The following is an 18341-nucleotide window of genomic DNA, read 5'->3' as shown; positions in this document are numbered from 1 at the left end:
TTTCACAGTTTGGCATATTTAGCTTCAAGGACTTGACCAAAGGCAATTATACTTGTCATATAAAGTGGCGATACAATTACAGAAGTCAAAGAAATTTAGATTTTTATTTCAGCTTATTACATATTTGTATACTTAATGACCTTTGGAATTAATCTGTGATGAACATTGTTCATGATGTTGATCGTAACAGCTTCAATGGAGTTGCAAACTTGTGGCAAAAGTTTCAATGAAAATAGACAACTGCAATATATTCTGAAAGACAGGAGCATATCAGTTCACATCTGTTTTTTCTCGTCACTTTTAAAGGTTATATTTCTATTATCTGTCTTGCATTAAATTATTTTTCCGTATGTGGAAGCCATGCATTTTTTCTCGTTACTAGTTTTTAATATGTGGTTCATAATTCTACCTACGTGTCGCTTATTCATATCTGTACTATTAAATAGCCAGTATAGTGATTGTTCAATCCGTATTCGTACAGCTGTTTTTCATCTTGATCTCATTTCTAAGTGTTCTCAGGAAAGGCCTATTAAATCATAACTTGTATTCGTGTTTCATTCCATTTGTTGTATTTTAATTTGTAGGAAATGCTTGTTTGTTTGGGAGTTTTCGAATATAAACACAGAAATATATTTAGAGATTAATATAATGACATTGAATCCTATCACATGTCTGAAATATTTGCCGCTTACACTTTACAGAACCAGTCAAATAGCCCCCTTAATTTAAATACTATTTAATTTACTATTTAAATAATGCTTATTACAAATAAATTCTGAAATAAGTTTTCAAGAGTCTGTCATATAACGAAGGCATATTTTGCAATGAATTTAAATCAGAATTTTATCATAAATGCTATAAAATAGGACTTGCTGACAAATATATACTGAAAACATCGTCGTGGTAGACGGCGTGCCTCCAAAGAATATTGGACAATCAGAATTCCCGGTTTACTGATTTCAACACATTGGCAACAATTCCTTTTTATTTCTGTTTTATCAACGTTTTTCTGAAGCCATTGCAGGATCAAATTACTTTTTTCATCCTTGCCAATTATTTCCCAGAAATCATCCACTCCATCCGAAATACAATGGTTTCCCCCTATAATATTTCGACCGCTACAAAAGAAATGATCTTCACCCCTTTGAGATTGTTCGGTCCTTCGAGACTTTCAATTAATATTAAATGTTTAAAGATAGTCCAATCAATGGTATTGGTACACTCTCAAGGCGTTGATGTGTTTCTGGCCGTAATGAACTTTCTTTCCTGGGTACAACGAAAGTGTTATTTTTATACAGTTGTTTCAATAGATTTGAATGTAGTTTTATCGCGTCTGTGGTACATGGGGGTGTTTTGAATCTGCGACCAGTGCTGGGAAGGGATTCGAGCCTGTAAGCGTGAATTCGTAGGAAAGTAAAAAAAAAAACCGAAAGTGAACAGCAAGTTATAAACATACTAAAGCCCATTTAAATGCAGCCATTGTACTTCAATATCATATGTAGTTGTAGTTTTGATAGATTGAGAATATTTGGTTCACCTTGCCGAATATAATCATGTCGACGACATGCTGTCGCCAATCTCTGGCGGGCTGTACCGGACGAAATTCCTACATATGACATTTAACACCACTCTACTTTGATAAATGATAAAAATCACGTGACTTTAATCAAAACAAGTCTCAATCTAGCGAATCCTAGACAACTTTACAGTATAGATTGGTATGTTTGAAGTGTATGGACTACATTTGGCATGCTGCTGTTCTATTTGTTCTGGCTGAGACGTGATGACTGCAAGAGTAATTTTTCTGTTTAATTTGGTGAAGTCAGCCTAAAAATTGAACAACGCAAGCTTATTTGGCAAGACACTCGAGACAGTCTGATAACCTTTGAAGTCGAATTGGTAAGTATCATCGACCAGACATTTTTACCGTTTATTCAGGTCGAGAATACATTTTTCAAAACATATTAACAAACTGTGCACGTCAGTGATCACTTTTGCCCTCAACCTCAGTTATTGTAGAGGAGAACCAAGTGAATGAGTAACCGTAAAGTAGCAAAAGATATGGCAACTTTAACCAATGGAACCATCGGTTTTGAGCAAAACTTCACAACAGGCACTCCATCGTTACAATCTCTTTCGTTCCTTACGAAATAGTGACGTATCCCCCCAAGTCTTAATCTACAATTCCAACTTCGTCAAATCATTTCTGATTTTTTCATGTTTATAGTGATGTAAATATGTGGGAAAATGTTCAATGATACAATGCAGCAACAAGAGGCCATTTCGAATTTGATCTAGGTCAGCACTCGTCTAAATTCTAGACAGACATGATTAATAATGCTTGCCTGTTCCTTATCTGAAACAGTAACATTTGTTTGGCATCAACTAGATAACCCCGTGGAAAAGAAAGCAACATGCAACTTGTGGCTACTTGCACTTTAATCGCAGCTTCTGTCTATCTTCAATAAGGTTAACACCAGTGTACAATCAACGACGACCGTTTTGTGTTCCATGTTCAGTTACTTAAACGACGCGTGAACACGTAACGTTCTCACGAGATTCGGTGTGTTGCCAGCAAGTACTGTACAGGTCGTAGGTGATGTAGGTCGGTGAACCTCATGAAAAAGCATTATCAATATTTTGATTCCTGCTTTTCAACTACACAGAAACGATATCTGGACGAGAAGGCAGGACGGAATTTTAATGGCTTGTGTAATTAAGACATAGTATCAGTAAGGTCGGCAACCGCTACTTGAGTGCATGTGGTCAGAGGAATTTCGGTGCAAAGGGTCGTTTTATTAGGCTGCTGTAGGTCAATTGTGATTTGTTCGGTCGCCTTATCCGTTCACAGAGTAAAAATGTCATATTGTGGCCGATAACAGACTATAGTATTGGGCTTTCAATGCATATACCAGCATGTTGTCCTCCAAAATCAGAACTATAGGTAAAGGAACCAATAACTTCATGCCAAGAGTGCTCGATTTTCATGTAATTGGCATTATTGCTACGTTTTGGATTACAGAGACTGTTGTTGAAGGACTTCCCTTCGTAATGCGGTGTTTCCAATCGGGTTCGAACTCACAACAAACGGTATCCAGTCACCTAGCAGAGAAGCAACAGACAGAGCCGCTCGGCCAAATCCCTACTCTCAAAAAAGAGTGGTTCAATAACCGAGCTTATAGTTAATACAATTTTTCTGACTGTGACCCCAAAACACGTTGTAAAGTTCAGAAGCACTCACGCCCGTACACTCATTATCACACGTCGCACACAAACTTAGTCGATTGGTAAAGCAATACTTTTACTATTGTATTAAAAAAATCATATTCCATACTTAATATTTATATTCAAATAGTTCGAAGAAGCAATGATTGAAATCGATTAACAAAATGCACTAACAGTTTGATTCCTTAACCGCGGAAAAATCCCACGAAAATCAAATTAAATATTCTAGAATTTCGTTCAAAAGAGGCTTGATATTGAGGCGAATGGGAATTCTTGTTTTTAGTCTTGCCATAGACCTGAAAATATTCTGATGGCATATTATGTGTAATGATATTTCAATCTGCACGTCAGTGAAAAAGAGAAATATATATTTCATCAAAGTTGGCTTAGTAAGTGGATCACCCTAAACTTTCCAAAGTAGAGAGCAGGCAGCCACTAATTCAACATCTTGCTCAGAACCGAAGGGCTGAAATCAGTACCGTTCACTAAGTCTTGTCGGGCTCCAATCGAGGCTTGCTTGCCTTAGACGATAATGTTTGCTGTTTGTGCGTGGGAAATTACATCGGCACGGTGGTTGATGTATGCTATAATAAATGTCGTACACTTTTACTTTGATCTATTGTTTCCTTGCTGCCTTACAAATCAGACAATTATTTAAATTTCAGCCCTTGCAAAATCAGGAGTTGCAGTACGACTTTTTTTTCTAACTAATTTCAGGGTAAAAAAAAAGGAAAGCACACAGAGTAACCGAGGGTATCACACTATCAAGCAACGAAACATTAAATTTGTAGAATTTTCCATTATGAAGATAATGTCGTTAATCGTCGTAGCCCTTTTCAGTAACCCGGTAACATCTATGCAAGATGACTCATGGAGTGACTTGACCTCCTTCGACATCGACATCGACAGTTGTAAGTATCAATTTAACTCCATTGCAACAAACATTCCCGCCATTATTTGCATGTGCGCGTGTCTGCATGTTGCACGCACTTTTGTCAGCATTTCTGGTCAATGAATTCCCTTGATTTTATACTGTGTTAAATTTATACCTTGAAAGAGAAGTTCAGTGTGTTTGTAGCTTGCATTGTGTAGGAAAATCTGTTTCAACAACCCCTTAATCGGTACTAAGTCGCGAAGGTGCATCGCGGTGTCCTAAAGTAGAAATTTTAATCTTAAAGACAGTTAAATATATCTGATTGTGTAATTAGTTGAATGGCATGCTCTGTCTAAAAACGCACCAAAACATCGAATAATTTGACATACGGGAAATGAAATGAGTTGAATCCAGTTAGTTTCTTTCAGGTATTGTGTACATGATTTCGTAACCTGGATATCGTACGTCGACTTAAAGGTATACAGTCACCTGTAATCTAAATATGCCCATATATGGTCAAAGGGGCGTTCCTTGGTATTCAAAATGCCCATGTGAGGGCGCTCTTTATAAAAAGCGGCCGGCCCGCTTAAAATCTGTGATTGGTTAGATTTTCTCTTTCCATGGTAACTGTGGCAAAATTGGAACAGGTTACAGTATACCTTTAAGCGCACGATGAATCTAAGAAAATGACCGTTCGATAGGTTATCATGTTTGATAAAAGTTCCTCGCGCGAGTATAAGTGCCATGTATCTGATGTTAATACGCATATGCGTGTAACGTGAAAACCCTAACGTCAAAGTCTTCTATAGCATACATTTGGCCATACTGACTATCCTATGGTTAATTCCGCTCTAAACATTTTCATTTGAATTTGCTTAAACGTTTTGAATGGCTACAGGTCTAATCGAGATGTATCTTCGTATGTCATCTTATTGACTGAGCAAGCAGTTTTTTTGTGATTTTCCCCTTAAGTTTGTGTTTGTAGTTTTCACAATCGTTACGTGTATGGTACGACAATTTTGAAATAAATATGACGGTGTAAATTGGATACAGACAATGATAACCGGCCCAGTTATGATAACGATCTTGACCGATCGAATGACAAAATACCAAATAGTGTTAGAAACTGGTATAATTCATGCGTACGTTGGCAAAATTAACAGTGTGTAGATAAACATGGGATATCACTTTATCTTGTTTGCTGATACTTACGAGCGTATAGTGAATGTAATGGCTTTAACAAAAGAACTCCCTTGATAAAGACAATAAGACATCTGTTTACCATGTCTGTTCATTAGCTTCAGAAGTGGCGGTGCTTGACGTTAGTTCAATTCGGATTCATTGGATTCCGTCATTTAACCGGACGTGGATGAATGCCAGAGTTTCTTGGCGTCTCAATGTTGTTATGGAGTCATGTGAGTCAAATCTTCTGCATTATCTCTCATGACTTCTTAATAGGTTACTATAGATAAATGTGCATAAATACATATTAATGTTTCGCATGAATGTCTCATTCAGCAGTTGCTGCCTCATCACTACCCATTCAAATAAATATTTGGCTACCACTTAATACTGGTCTTGTAAATATGTACCCGGGTATAACATTACCAAGATGCGATTAGGAGATCCAAACGGTATCTGTACTAGCGACTATCGTTAATTTTCGATTAAAATATTGAAACATGCAAAAAATTGAACATGCACTCTGTACTGTAATTCGACATTCACGAGTTAACACTGTTTTATCCGTTTGTACAAACAGAACTGAATACAAAAAAGTAAACGGCAAGGGGTCTGGTGGGGCTGTATAACTGACAATGCAAGTTTCTCCGTGAACGCTTCGGGTGGTCATCACATGTAAACACTTTACGTACCCTACTTTCCGCACAGGAGAATAATTGTATTAGTGACCAAATCCAGTCTGTTATAGATCCTAACTTTTTGCTGGTGTGGATTTCTTTGTATTTTTATTTTTTTATTATGGATTGAATACATTGCTTATTTACACGGTAGATATGGCAGCCCTTGTGAGATTTGCTCCCATTACTTCATGCGGGCCAACTGGAACAAATACTAACCCGCTCTCGAGATGGTTGTCATGTGATCAAATGGACAATTCAGTTACTTTACTGGCTACAGATGTGGTTACCGTGAGTGACAATTGACTGTCTCTATGCAATATACATCCACTATAAGTTCCTTCCACTGAGACAATCGTACATTAGCTCAAAACTTTGCTGAAATTTTGCCAACTTGTCCTGTCCCAATTTATACCTGATCTGTGTACCTGGTGTATTTTTTTTCAAATTTTAGAAATTCGCTGGTATTGACAAAGCTATGTTTAGAACAACTCTTCAATATCTTGACTTAATATGTATTTTATTTAGAATAAATCGACTATGACAACTTCACTGTGAAAAGTAATCGATATAAGGAAAAGGCTATACACATCTCTCTCTCTCTCTCTCTCTCTCTCTCTCTCTCTCTCTCTCTCTCTCTCAGTATGCAGATTTCCTGATGGGAAATTACAGTGATAGATGCTAAAAACAGAGTGTTATAAACAATAGCAAAAACTACTTCAAAAACAAAGTAATCATATCCGTTACTTAAGTATCATGCTTCTAGCAATACTCAGTCTAAGAATTGCTAGATGCATGAAAGTTACGCAACATATATAATAACTTTGTACTTGAAGTAATTAAATATATATATATATATATATATATATATATATATATATATATATATATATATTTTTTTTTTTCAAAACAATTTATATCTTATTAAAGAGCGTTGAAATAATTTCTTACAGAAATCAAACTCAGCGATATTTAAAGGCGTGCAGTTTAATACCTCATACTATCTTTGGGTAAGTACTTGTAATAACTGCTCTACTCTGTGCCTTTGTTATACAAGAGAGGTTGTAATGCGAATCGATGTACCTGACGGCGAAGGATGAATTGCATATGGCTGCTAGTAACTTCACTATAATGATAATGTTGACACACACACAGACACACACACACATATATATATATATATATATATATATATATATATATATATATATATATATATATATATATATATATATAATGCTCTGTATAGATGTGTGTACGTTATATGGTAAGAACATGTATTTTTGTATTTTTCAAAGATCGGCCTATTGTATCATGGAGATGAAATCTTTTGGCAAGATTGCAGAGAAGAAATATCACCTAGTGAGTACTCATAATACAAAGTTGTCATTGCAATAGCTTTATCTACTGATAGTGGAGTGATGAAGTCGTGGAGCAATAGAAAACGGAAATCTAACACTTAAAAATGATGGTGCGATTACTCGACACAAACCTGCTTTTAGAACCACAGAGTTAACTTGACTTTGAACAACACCATTCTTAAAAGGCAATCTTAACTTGACATCCATCAAGGTAATAACTCCCTCTCTCTAATTGATGTATAACGAATTATACTCGGTCTGTCATTTTCTGTCTTCACATACTCAGAGGGAGTATAAATCGTTAGACCTGGCAAACAATCTGTCAATATTAAGTGGAGATTATGTTTTTATTCAATGTTCATTTTTTGAATGAATCTTACTCACTAGTCATGTCAGTAATACTCAAACCCCGTTCTTCTTGTTTCATATCAAATAATTCCGTGATAATTATTCATTATTTGTGTTACACGAAGAAGATTGTTATTATATCATGACCATTATTCTCGCAAGACTTTCGAGGAAAAAGCAGCATTGACAAAAATTGTGAAATTACTTCGTAAATCATTGTGAGAGGGTACAGGTGAGGAGTACATCTTGAATGATTGTGAGAGTGTTCATTTCAACGGTAACATGCGTCTCGTGCAAATTTTGGTACCGGAGAAATAAATAACTAGTACCCTCGATTTTTAAAATTCAAAACGGCCGCCATCCCTGTGTTAACTGTATTGTAAAAAATAGGATGTTGGATTTTCACTATAAAGACAGATAAAACTTGCTTACTTTTAGAACACACAAGTGGTTATTCAGAAACGGATAGTAAAATTTTGATAGTCCGCATAGCTATCTCCACGATGCATTATGCCCGGTAATGGAGAGTTTCACAAGGCCTGCAGGTCTCATGACCGTTTTAAGGACAGATATTTTGACTCTCAAATTTTTATAACTCTTTTCAGATCTACAACTTATTGGGTCTCATTTTAAAGTGTTTTTTGAGTAAGGACGATTTTCGTCGCCTCAGTTCTTTTCCGAAAATCAAAAGAATATTTTTCCCTCGGAGTTAACACAGGGATTTTGAATGTAAAATATCAGTAGTTGATTAGTAATTTGTTTCTCTGGTCTCAAACTTCGAGTTTTGAACCTTTTTTGTTCTCCATTTGGTAAGAGAATGACTGAAAATCTCATCGAGGAAAATTTGAGCAAAAGTCTAAGTTATTCACTGCCTAGGTGCTACTAACCGCCAACCACAGTTTAGTGTATTGTTTACACAACACTAGGGGAATTTTTACGTGATTGTTTGCTGATAATATGTTATGGCATTCAAGCGTAAGCTTTATCACGGATTTCTAACTTGGCGATTCATAATATGACAAAGTTTAAACACAATTTGAACTAATTTGGGATAGTGAAGTAATGTCGATATAATCTGCAAATGTAAGCTCATCTGTTTTTCTTTTTAAGTTACCTACTTGTTTTTATGAGTAATATGTAACATCGCAACATTCAGCTATAAGGCACCTAACACTTTTGAGAAATTTAGAAAATATCAAGATCCAATTATCCCAAATTAATTCAATAGTGTTTTTAATTAACACAGTAGATTGAAGAGCTGTTCAAAGTACTTCCTACATTTAGTGTATTGCCGTCAATTTATAACGACTACTTTTTATTATTACTGTTTCCAGATTGCAGCGGTACAATATATGGCGATGAACTCTGCCGACAACCCTGTGAGTATATTAGCCTGAAAGCTTTAAAATAGTTATCTTATCATTTTGATGAGAAAACATTGCTATCAATAGTTTAACGGAAATTTATAAGCAACAAACAGTAAAACATTTGACATTAAAGGCTCATATTAATAAAATTAGGAAATTAATTGCCCCAATAGTTGGAATTATTTCTAAACTTCGTCATATCGTCCCAAAAGCAATTTTGCTTTTGATTCATAAATCCATGATTTTACCTCATATTTGTTCCTGTATTAAGATCTTGGGGATTCAGCTCTTTACTCCAACCTATCCTAAATTTTACAGAAAAAAATTGTCCGCCATATTACATTCTCTGCTGCTCGAACTCATACCATCCTTTTATTTCAGCAGCTGGGAATTCTCAATATCTATAAGCAATGTGAATTTAATACTTGTACTTTTATCTTTGATCTTAAAAATAGTCATTTCTCACATTCGGTATATCGTTACCTCGATCCAATGCCTCGTAGTTATTCAACACGTCTTAAAACTGGTGAAAACTTCTATATCCTTAAACTTAATCTTACTTTGAGTCAAACAATTTGAAATATGCTGCAACTACAAACTTTCAGATTTTATAAAAGATTAAGTGAAAGAAAACATTTCAAACGTCAGTTGAAAGATTGGCTACTCACTTGTTGAAACTACTTTTTCCCCAAAAGTCGTAGGGTGTTTTGGTCACGTTATCTTGTTGTTTTTTGAACTGTCTCTCATATCATTTTTTCTCATTGTCTAGTTTTGATCTGTACTTAATTTGAAATATAGTTTGCAACTATTGCTACAACTTTTTCTGTCCATATCCACAGATGTAAACCTTTTATAATCCATATAGTATAAATATTAGGGCCACAACTGGATTGTTCAAAAGAATATATTTTGGTCCCCCGCTTGAATACTTGCTAAATTATAGAACATTCATTTCGCAATTGTACCGATTTCTTCTGTTTTTATTTTTCCATGTGCTTTTGAGTGAGTCTAAATTTATATTTCTAGCGAAATAAACTGTTGAATATGATGAAACAAGCAACAAATTAGTCAATAAAATAAATGACAAATAAAAAAATCAATAACAAACAATTAATAAACGAAAGAAAATCAATCATAAAATTCATAGTTGAAAAGGCAAATAAGTAGGGAAATAATAAATAAATAGATAAATAGATAAATAAGTCAATAAAGAAATCTTTCCAGTAAACAATTTAGCTCTATCTTGAGTGTATCTTGAATGTCATGCATTTGTTTGTTGATTGCTCTACTGACCTGTCGTATATCGTTTGATGGTTTGTCACTCGTCAGGTAAACCCGCTGCACAGCCAGTTTACGATGTAAACGTTGACAGCATAATCGGCACCGACTTGAAAGACAACTCATCACATATAGTGACAATCTCCTGGTTCTGTCCAGTAGAATACAGAGAGAATGTAGAAGAATACTATATTGTGTTCATTAACCTCAACAACAATTCAACCATTTACTACGATGCACAAATACCAGTAAGTCATTGGCTATTAAGATAGAATGTGCTTCGGGGACAGATATTCAGACTCTTAAATTTTTCCCATACTTTTTAGCTCACGTGTTCACTCAAGTGAGCTTATGTCGCAGCGATATCTGACTGTCTGCCTGTCTGTTGGTCCAATATCTCAAAAAACGGCTCATCAGATAAGAATCAAATCTGATACATAGATTCAGTTAGCAAATGGCAAAAACTGATTAGTTTTTGGTGGGTGTGGTTTGCATACTTTTTTGCGAATTTGCATAATAATGATTTTAGAAAAAAACGGATATACATTGACAACGACGGCACACAATTTGATGAGATTAGCTACAAATGTTGTTCACATCAACACATATCAGCTGTGAAAGGTGTGAAGGGGTGACATTAAATATAATTCCTAATTTGCATAGTTAATGAACTTTCCTGATTAGGAACATTTATCTGAATTGACTTGACCAAAGTTGACGAAACTTGCTATGTACATTGAAGATACTATGATGTAACAATATTCAAAGTCATTAAGCATTTTCACTTCGCTAATTCCGAATTTGCATATTGAATGACTTTCGCTAATTAGGGATATTTATCTGAATTTACTAGACCAAAGTTCATGAAACTTGCTATGTACATTGAAGATAATATGAACTTTCCTAATTAGGGATATACACCGGGATTTTCTTGATCAAAGTTGGTGAAACATGCTATGTACATTGATGATACCAGGTAAAACAATATTGAAAGTCATTTCGCGTTTCCATGTCAGGTAATTTATAATTTGCATATCTGATAATGATGTGGTGAACATTGTTCATGATGTTGATCATGAACACTTTGAATGAAATTGCAAACATGTGGCAAAAGTTTAAATGTACACAAAACTGCAATATATAATGAAAAACGTGAGCATTTTTTGTTCATTTCTGGTTTGATCTACCGCTATTGGGGGCTCATTTCACCGTTTTGTCTTTACCCATACAGTTAAAAAAGGGATTTGAATTTTAAATACCGGTAAATGGTAGGTGCTTTGTTTGCCTTGTACTAAAAGTTCCACACTGAGGCCTGATTTCTAGCTCATGTGTTCACTCACGTGAGTTTATGTCTGAGCTATTTCTGTTCTCATACGAGGCAGAATTTATCCAGAACCTTATCAAGCAGAAAAAGGTCTCTGTAGCTCGTACTTTCAACCTAACATTTAGATACATAGACGATGTTATTTCATTGAATAACTCTGAATTCAGTAAATATCTCGCTATGATTTATCCTCCAGAATTGGAGATTAAAGAAACTACAGAAACGGCCTCTTCTGCTTCATATCTGGACATTTTACTTGAATTTGACTCAAATGGTCACCTTTCTACTAGGCTATATGACAAGAGATGATTTCAACTTTAGTATAATTAATTTTCCACACCTCATCAGTAATATTCCACTCTCACCTGCTTATGGGGTATACATTTCCCAGCTTATACGATATGCAAGAGCATGCAGTTCATATGGTGATTTTGTAGAGAGACATGGCCATCTCTCTTTCAACTGTTAAATCAAGGTTACACCAGAGCAAGACTTGTCTCTACATTCAAACGCTTTTTTGGCAGGTATCGCAAGCTGGTAGATAAATACAATATCTCTCTTCGACAAATGATCACTGATGGCATCGGTGACATTGGGCCTTAGTTAGTGACCACTACCTATCTGACTTACAGATTGATATATGGGGTGCCACATGTGGGGCAGGATGCGCTTACTATTTTCGAAACACCTGACATCACTTCTTGGTCTTTTGGCCAGAGGTCCATATATCTTTCTTTCATGAATTTGACTTTGTTTGTACCGTCTATTTACTGTCTGTTCTGTGCTGTTTTGTGTCTATGTTTACAACTATTGTCTTACAAATTTTGACCTAGTGTTATTGGATTATGGATTGGTATGATTGCGATTATTTTATGTCTCAGCGATGCCTGTCTGTCTATATGTCCGTGTGTCTGTTTGCGCGATCAGATCAGAATCAAATCTGGTACTTGGATTCTGTTTGGGAATGACAAGAACTGATTACTTTTTAGTGGGTGTGGCTTGCATATATTATGCTCATTTGCATAATCAATGATTGTAGAAAGAATTGACATGTATTGAGAACGACTGCACAGAATTGGATTAGATTTGCTGCAAATGTTGATCACACAAGGATTTATCCGCCATGAAAGACATAAAGGGGTGACATGAAAGTTAATTGCTAATTTGCATACTTGGTGAACTTCCCTAATTAGGAATATATCTGAATTGACCAAAATTGACGAGACTTGGTAGGTATATTGAAGAAACTATTATTTAATATTTTTGAAATTCGTGATACATTTTACTTCAGCCAATTCCTAATTTGCATATTCAATAAAATTTCCTATTAAGGGATATATATCTTAATTGACTTGACTTGACCAAAGTTTGTGAAACCTGCTACATACATTGCATACATTTTGATTTCACATTAATAGTCATTAAGAATTTTCAATTCAACGAATTCCTACTTTGCATATTTAATGAACTTTATTAATGAGGGATATATACCTGGACTACCTTGATCAAAGTTGGCCAAACATGCTATGTACATTGATGATACTAGATTGAAACAATATTGAAAGTAATTTCGCATTTTCAATTCAGCTAATCACTAATTTGCATGTGGAATGAACTTTCAAAATTAGGGATATATATCTTGATCGGCATGATGAAAGTCAACGAAACTGACTACGTATATTTGAGATAGAATCATAGAACAATCATGAAAGTTGCTCTGGCAGTTTTAGATAAATTTATTACTAATTTGCTTATTTACATAACTTTATTAATTGGGGATATATATCTTAATCGCCTTGACCAAAGTTGACAATACTTGTGATGGACATTGAAGATACTAAGCTAAAACTGTATTGAAAGTCGCTAAGCAGTTTTACTTCAGCTTATTATTAATTTGCATATTGAACTGACTCTCCTAATGAGGGATATATCAGGATTGACATTATTAAAGTTGACAAAACTTGCAGTGAACATTAATGATACAAAGTTAAAACATTTTGACAGTCATTTAGCATTTTTACTCCAGCAAGTTACTAATTTGCATATAAGCGAACTTTTCTAATTAGGGATAAATCTCTGGATTGACTTGATCAAAATCGACGAAACTTGCTCTGTACATTGAAATAACTATGATAACCAAAAGTCGGTTTAGATTTTTTAGAACATAGCTAATGAGCTTTCACAGTTTGGCATATATATATAGCTTGAAGGACTTGACCAAAGACAATTACACTTGCTATACAAAGTGATAATACAATGACAGAAGTCAAGGAAATTTAGTATTTCTATTTCAGCTAATTACATATTTTTACACTTAATGACTTTTGTAATTAATCCGTGGTGAATATTGTTTATGATGTCGATCATAACACTTTCAATGGAGTTGTATAAATATGTGGCAAAAGTTTACATTTACGAACAACTGCAATATATACTGAAACACTTGAGCATTTTCAGTTCATGTTTGGTTATCCGTGATAGAGTATGGTTGAAAGGTTCATTGAGGAAAGTTTGATACGAAGTTTAAGTCTTTCACTTTCGAGGCTCATTATAACTTTAATCGCATATTACACTACAGGGGAAGACTGTGATAAAACTGTACATAGCAAAACTTTGATTTTCGTGTTAATGAGTTGTTCAACTAGCTAATAATTTACATGTAACGGTTTTGGTTATTCAATACTGTGACATTATATACTTTGTTTTATTACGTAACAGACATTCTCACTGCGCCAAAAGGTTTCTATAATGACACACGAGCCCGATGTCGTCATGTTTGACAAGTATGAGATACTGGTAAGTACAGTACTGAGTTCAGCTCCATGTGAGCATCTAGTTTCTTTCATTGCAAGTCTGTCAACAACATTGATACTGAACATATAGTCAATGTGAATAGAGTGTAAATCTAATCACAGTTCTCACAATATTTATGTACGATAGGTTGTTCCAGTCGTCAGAAATAGTCACAACCAAAGTCAGCTTGGACCAGCCAGCCAGTTGCTGTTAACTCTCGAACCAATCGTTCCTACGACCGTTGCTGTAGACTCGACTTATCTAGATGAAGGTATGGTCTGTGAGACTAAAAATTAAGATTAATTCAAGATGTAAGATTCAGATTTCGCTGAAAACATAGATACACAGATACATAGAAACATGCATCTATACATTACACAAATAGATGGATACATACTATGATAGATCCATAGGTAGATACATACATAAATACAAACATACATACATACATACATACATACATACATACATACATACATACACACAACACACACACACACACACACTACACATACATACATACATACATACATACATACATACATACATACATACATACATACATACATACATACATACATACACATACATACATACATACATACATACATACATACATACATACGTACATCGCTCGTTATGTGAAAGTTTGACGTCTCTCGTTATGTGAAAGTTATTTCATTAAATTTCACCATCAAAGTTGCACAAGAGAGACAAAGAAATCGTCCAAGTGCATTGTATGTCAATTGCAAAGTCTTATTTCACTCCCAAAACTTGTTGAAACACTCACTATTCAGCCTGTCAGCACAGCATCTATTGCATAAAATGCACCCTTATTGTTTACATTTGAATTCTAGTCCAGACCAAAATTTACTTGCACTCAACGATGACTGTAAATTAAAAGGTACTATTACTGGACCTTTAAACCTCGATCAATTCCATTTGTTTTTGTGGGGGTTTTTGTTTGCTTTTTTGCTGTCACAGTCCCTCGGGGTATCACAAATGTGTTGCATTCTTTTGTCCAAGCATCATGCTTAATAAGAAGGTTTTAACTATTATTTTATTCTCAGAAAAGTGGTTTACGACTGAAAACGCTGGAAGCGTAACGGCAACCACGGAAGACCAATTTTCGCCAAATACGGGAAACTCGTTGAATTTCTCTCTTATTGGCGTGTGTGTTGCCATTGGTGTATTGCTGATAGTGTTGATCGTTGTTCTACTTGTGAGAAGAAATCGCAAGCGGCACAGCACCAGTACTACTGAGTGTCATGCCGAGGAATTTGACGAGATGATGATAGGTGTGAAACACTAATAATGATATTATGATACTGGTAACTTCAATTAACAATACCATTATTTTTGGGTTTGGAAAATATTGTTGGTTGTAGCATAAAGGTTCCGAAAATTGACTGCCAAATATTTTCTAGCGGGCAATAATCATGCAAAACAGTGGCGTGGTGGTTATTTCACTGCACTTTAGAATTGAATATCTCCGTAAGTGAACGGTGTGAGATCCTGGGCTAAGTAGTACGTTTCTTTGAAATCTACCAACTTGAAATAACCACAAGGCTACATGCAGGTAACATTTTAGGATTTTATCTTCAGACAATGTAACTGGCTTAAAGAGACAGTGTCAGATAAGTCATATTACAGAAACTCGTTCAAACAATACAATAACCGTGGTCGGTTTGTCACTGATTCTGAATTTATGCATAACTGCACAATTCTCAACAATTAAGTGTTTTTTATTCCATTTATACATAGTCGTTACAACATTTTGACGCGAAGTTAGGTTGTTACGACATTTCGACAGTATATAATTTTATTCATTTACGTGAGAACTTTTTATCGACTTTAGAAATAGGATAAGTAAGAGTAACTCTAAGTAGCGTTGAGGTGGACGGTAAATGGTACTTTAAAAGATAATCATGAACCATGAAGGAATTTTAACAACAGAAAGGTCATCGCGACATTCTAATTCTAATTTTATGTTTTGTATCGATTTTTACTTCGTTCGTTATGAAACAGGGAGTCAGAAGTGTCATATTGTTCTACTGTGTATTGCACTTCACTGATTTATGTTAATCTGGACGCCATGTGAACAAATAAAATTTATTATTATTATCATTATTATTATTATTATTATTATTATTATTATTATTATTAACAAAGTCCTAATCAAATATAACCATTAATCACACATATTGATAATCCACATTTTACTAACTTGATAATTGTACATATTCATGTTCACGAAATGCAAGCACACTAAGTAACCAAGCAAACACCATGACACAATACAAGCAAACACCATGACACAATAGAGTCAAAACAGTAGCAAAGAAAGGTGGTCAAATTTGAAAGACAATATCATAGGCGATGTCTGTTATTTAAGACAGCACTGCTGTAAGACACATTAGGGACACTGTACTCCGGGAAAGCTACTGTTGTGTGATGGAGAACGCAGACAACTTTCCAAATTTGCCGTTTGTTAACTGCTTTGCGAATTGAAACAGGGAGCATATTTTCTCTGTATTTAGCAGATAACATCAGAGATAGGTGATTGTAACGTACTGTATAGCTTTCACTGCTCGTGACAAATGATTTTTGCATTTGTCTACGTCCGTCGAGCTTTAAATACTGTAATTTCTTTTGTTTGAAAGGGGAAGTTTCACGAACATCGCAAGATCATTCACAGATTATCGTTAGTATCACGACACTCCAGTGCCGTGATATCCACTGAATCTTATGCACAAATACGCCATTCATCATAGACAATATTATTACAATTCGTGCTTCATAAGGTGAAGTCAACGTGTCTGCAGTGCAATTTTATCGGAAAAAATAAAATGTTCAATTTTCGCGATAAATGAAAATTTTATTATTCCAAGAGCTTCAACATGAACTTGATTATTTTCTGTGACAAAGTCGAAACCTGAATGCAAAGGAACAGGGCAAAAGTCAAATGTTTAAATGAATGAAAATATGAATAAATAAACACGTGTATAATTCAACCAATCAATGGGGTAAGGAATATAATTTTATTTTAGAGATCCGAAGAAGATCGGACTTATGTCATCAGTAAATTTTTGCATGTCATCGGCAACACTACAAAACTACTAACTGTGTTCTTCAAAACTGAAAACAAAGGTGCCACACCTTGTCAATCCTAGAATTGCCTCGTTGAAAATAAACCACATCCCTGTCGACTCGGAACTGATTTCGTGTTTATCATACAGAATGTCATGATAACGGATAATGTGCACCTTACATTGAGGTCCATTTATTGTTTCTTTTCAACGGTTCTGTACTAGGGCCACAGATTCTCAATCTCAGGAAATGCGATATTGAGTACTGTAGAACCAACAAATCATCGGTGTATCCAGCTGACTAATGCATGATTTCGAGTCCTTGGATTGGATAAATCACATCTCTGGCATTCTACCTTTAATAAGATAGAATGCGCCGCGGGAACAGATAGTCAGACTCTCAATTTTTTACAATTTTCTTTTGGCTTACTGGCTCTTGGCTCATTTGAAGCTTACGGAGTAAATAAAGTATTCGCTGGCCTAGTTTAATGAAAATCAGGAACTTTGTTTCCCCCTTAGAGATAACAAAGGGATGGTAGCCATTTTGAATTTAAAATATCGGTAAATAATGGGATATTTGTTTCTCTGTTACCAAAGATTGCAAGGTTACCACCCCCCCCCCCCCCCCCCGAATTTTATGTAGACTTTGAAAGAGTGAACGGTTGAAAGTTTAGGTAAGAGACCTTTGAGCAAAAGTTTGAGTCTTCCATTTCCGGGGCGCAGACTACCTTAATCCAAAGCTGGGGAATCATAACAATCGCTTTTTACGTAATCATCTCACAACTCTGCCATAGACAAATATATCGTGATTTCTGCCCTCAAG

At 35.1% G+C, this 18341-nt stretch overlaps 1 protein-coding gene across 1 annotated transcript in view; it reads left to right on the top strand.

Moving 5' to 3' along the window:
* The window catches only part of LOC139121388 (uncharacterized), a 60596-nt gene that overhangs the window by 26926 nt on the left and 15329 nt on the right, over positions 1–18341 (top strand). The window contains exons 2-11 of the mRNA XM_070686218.1: positions 3943–4136; positions 5398–5514; positions 6113–6249; positions 6912–6968; positions 7257–7320; positions 9002–9046; positions 10364–10560; positions 14355–14432; positions 14577–14700; positions 15500–15727. Coding sequence (XP_070542319.1) covers positions 3943–4136; positions 5398–5514; positions 6113–6249; positions 6912–6968; positions 7257–7320; positions 9002–9046; positions 10364–10560; positions 14355–14432; positions 14577–14700; positions 15500–15727 — 1241 coding nt within the window. The remainder of the gene's footprint in view (positions 1–3942; positions 4137–5397; positions 5515–6112; positions 6250–6911; positions 6969–7256; positions 7321–9001; positions 9047–10363; positions 10561–14354; positions 14433–14576; positions 14701–15499; positions 15728–18341) is intronic.

Source organism: Ptychodera flava, chromosome 21 (assembly GCF_041260155.1).
Source record: "Ptychodera flava strain L36383 chromosome 21, AS_Pfla_20210202, whole genome shotgun sequence".
In the NCBI taxonomy this organism is placed as follows: Eukaryota; Metazoa; Hemichordata; class Enteropneusta; family Ptychoderidae; genus Ptychodera; species Ptychodera flava.
The sequence above is the reverse complement of the archived record's forward strand: the minus strand, read 5'-3'. Positions and strand labels throughout refer to the sequence as shown.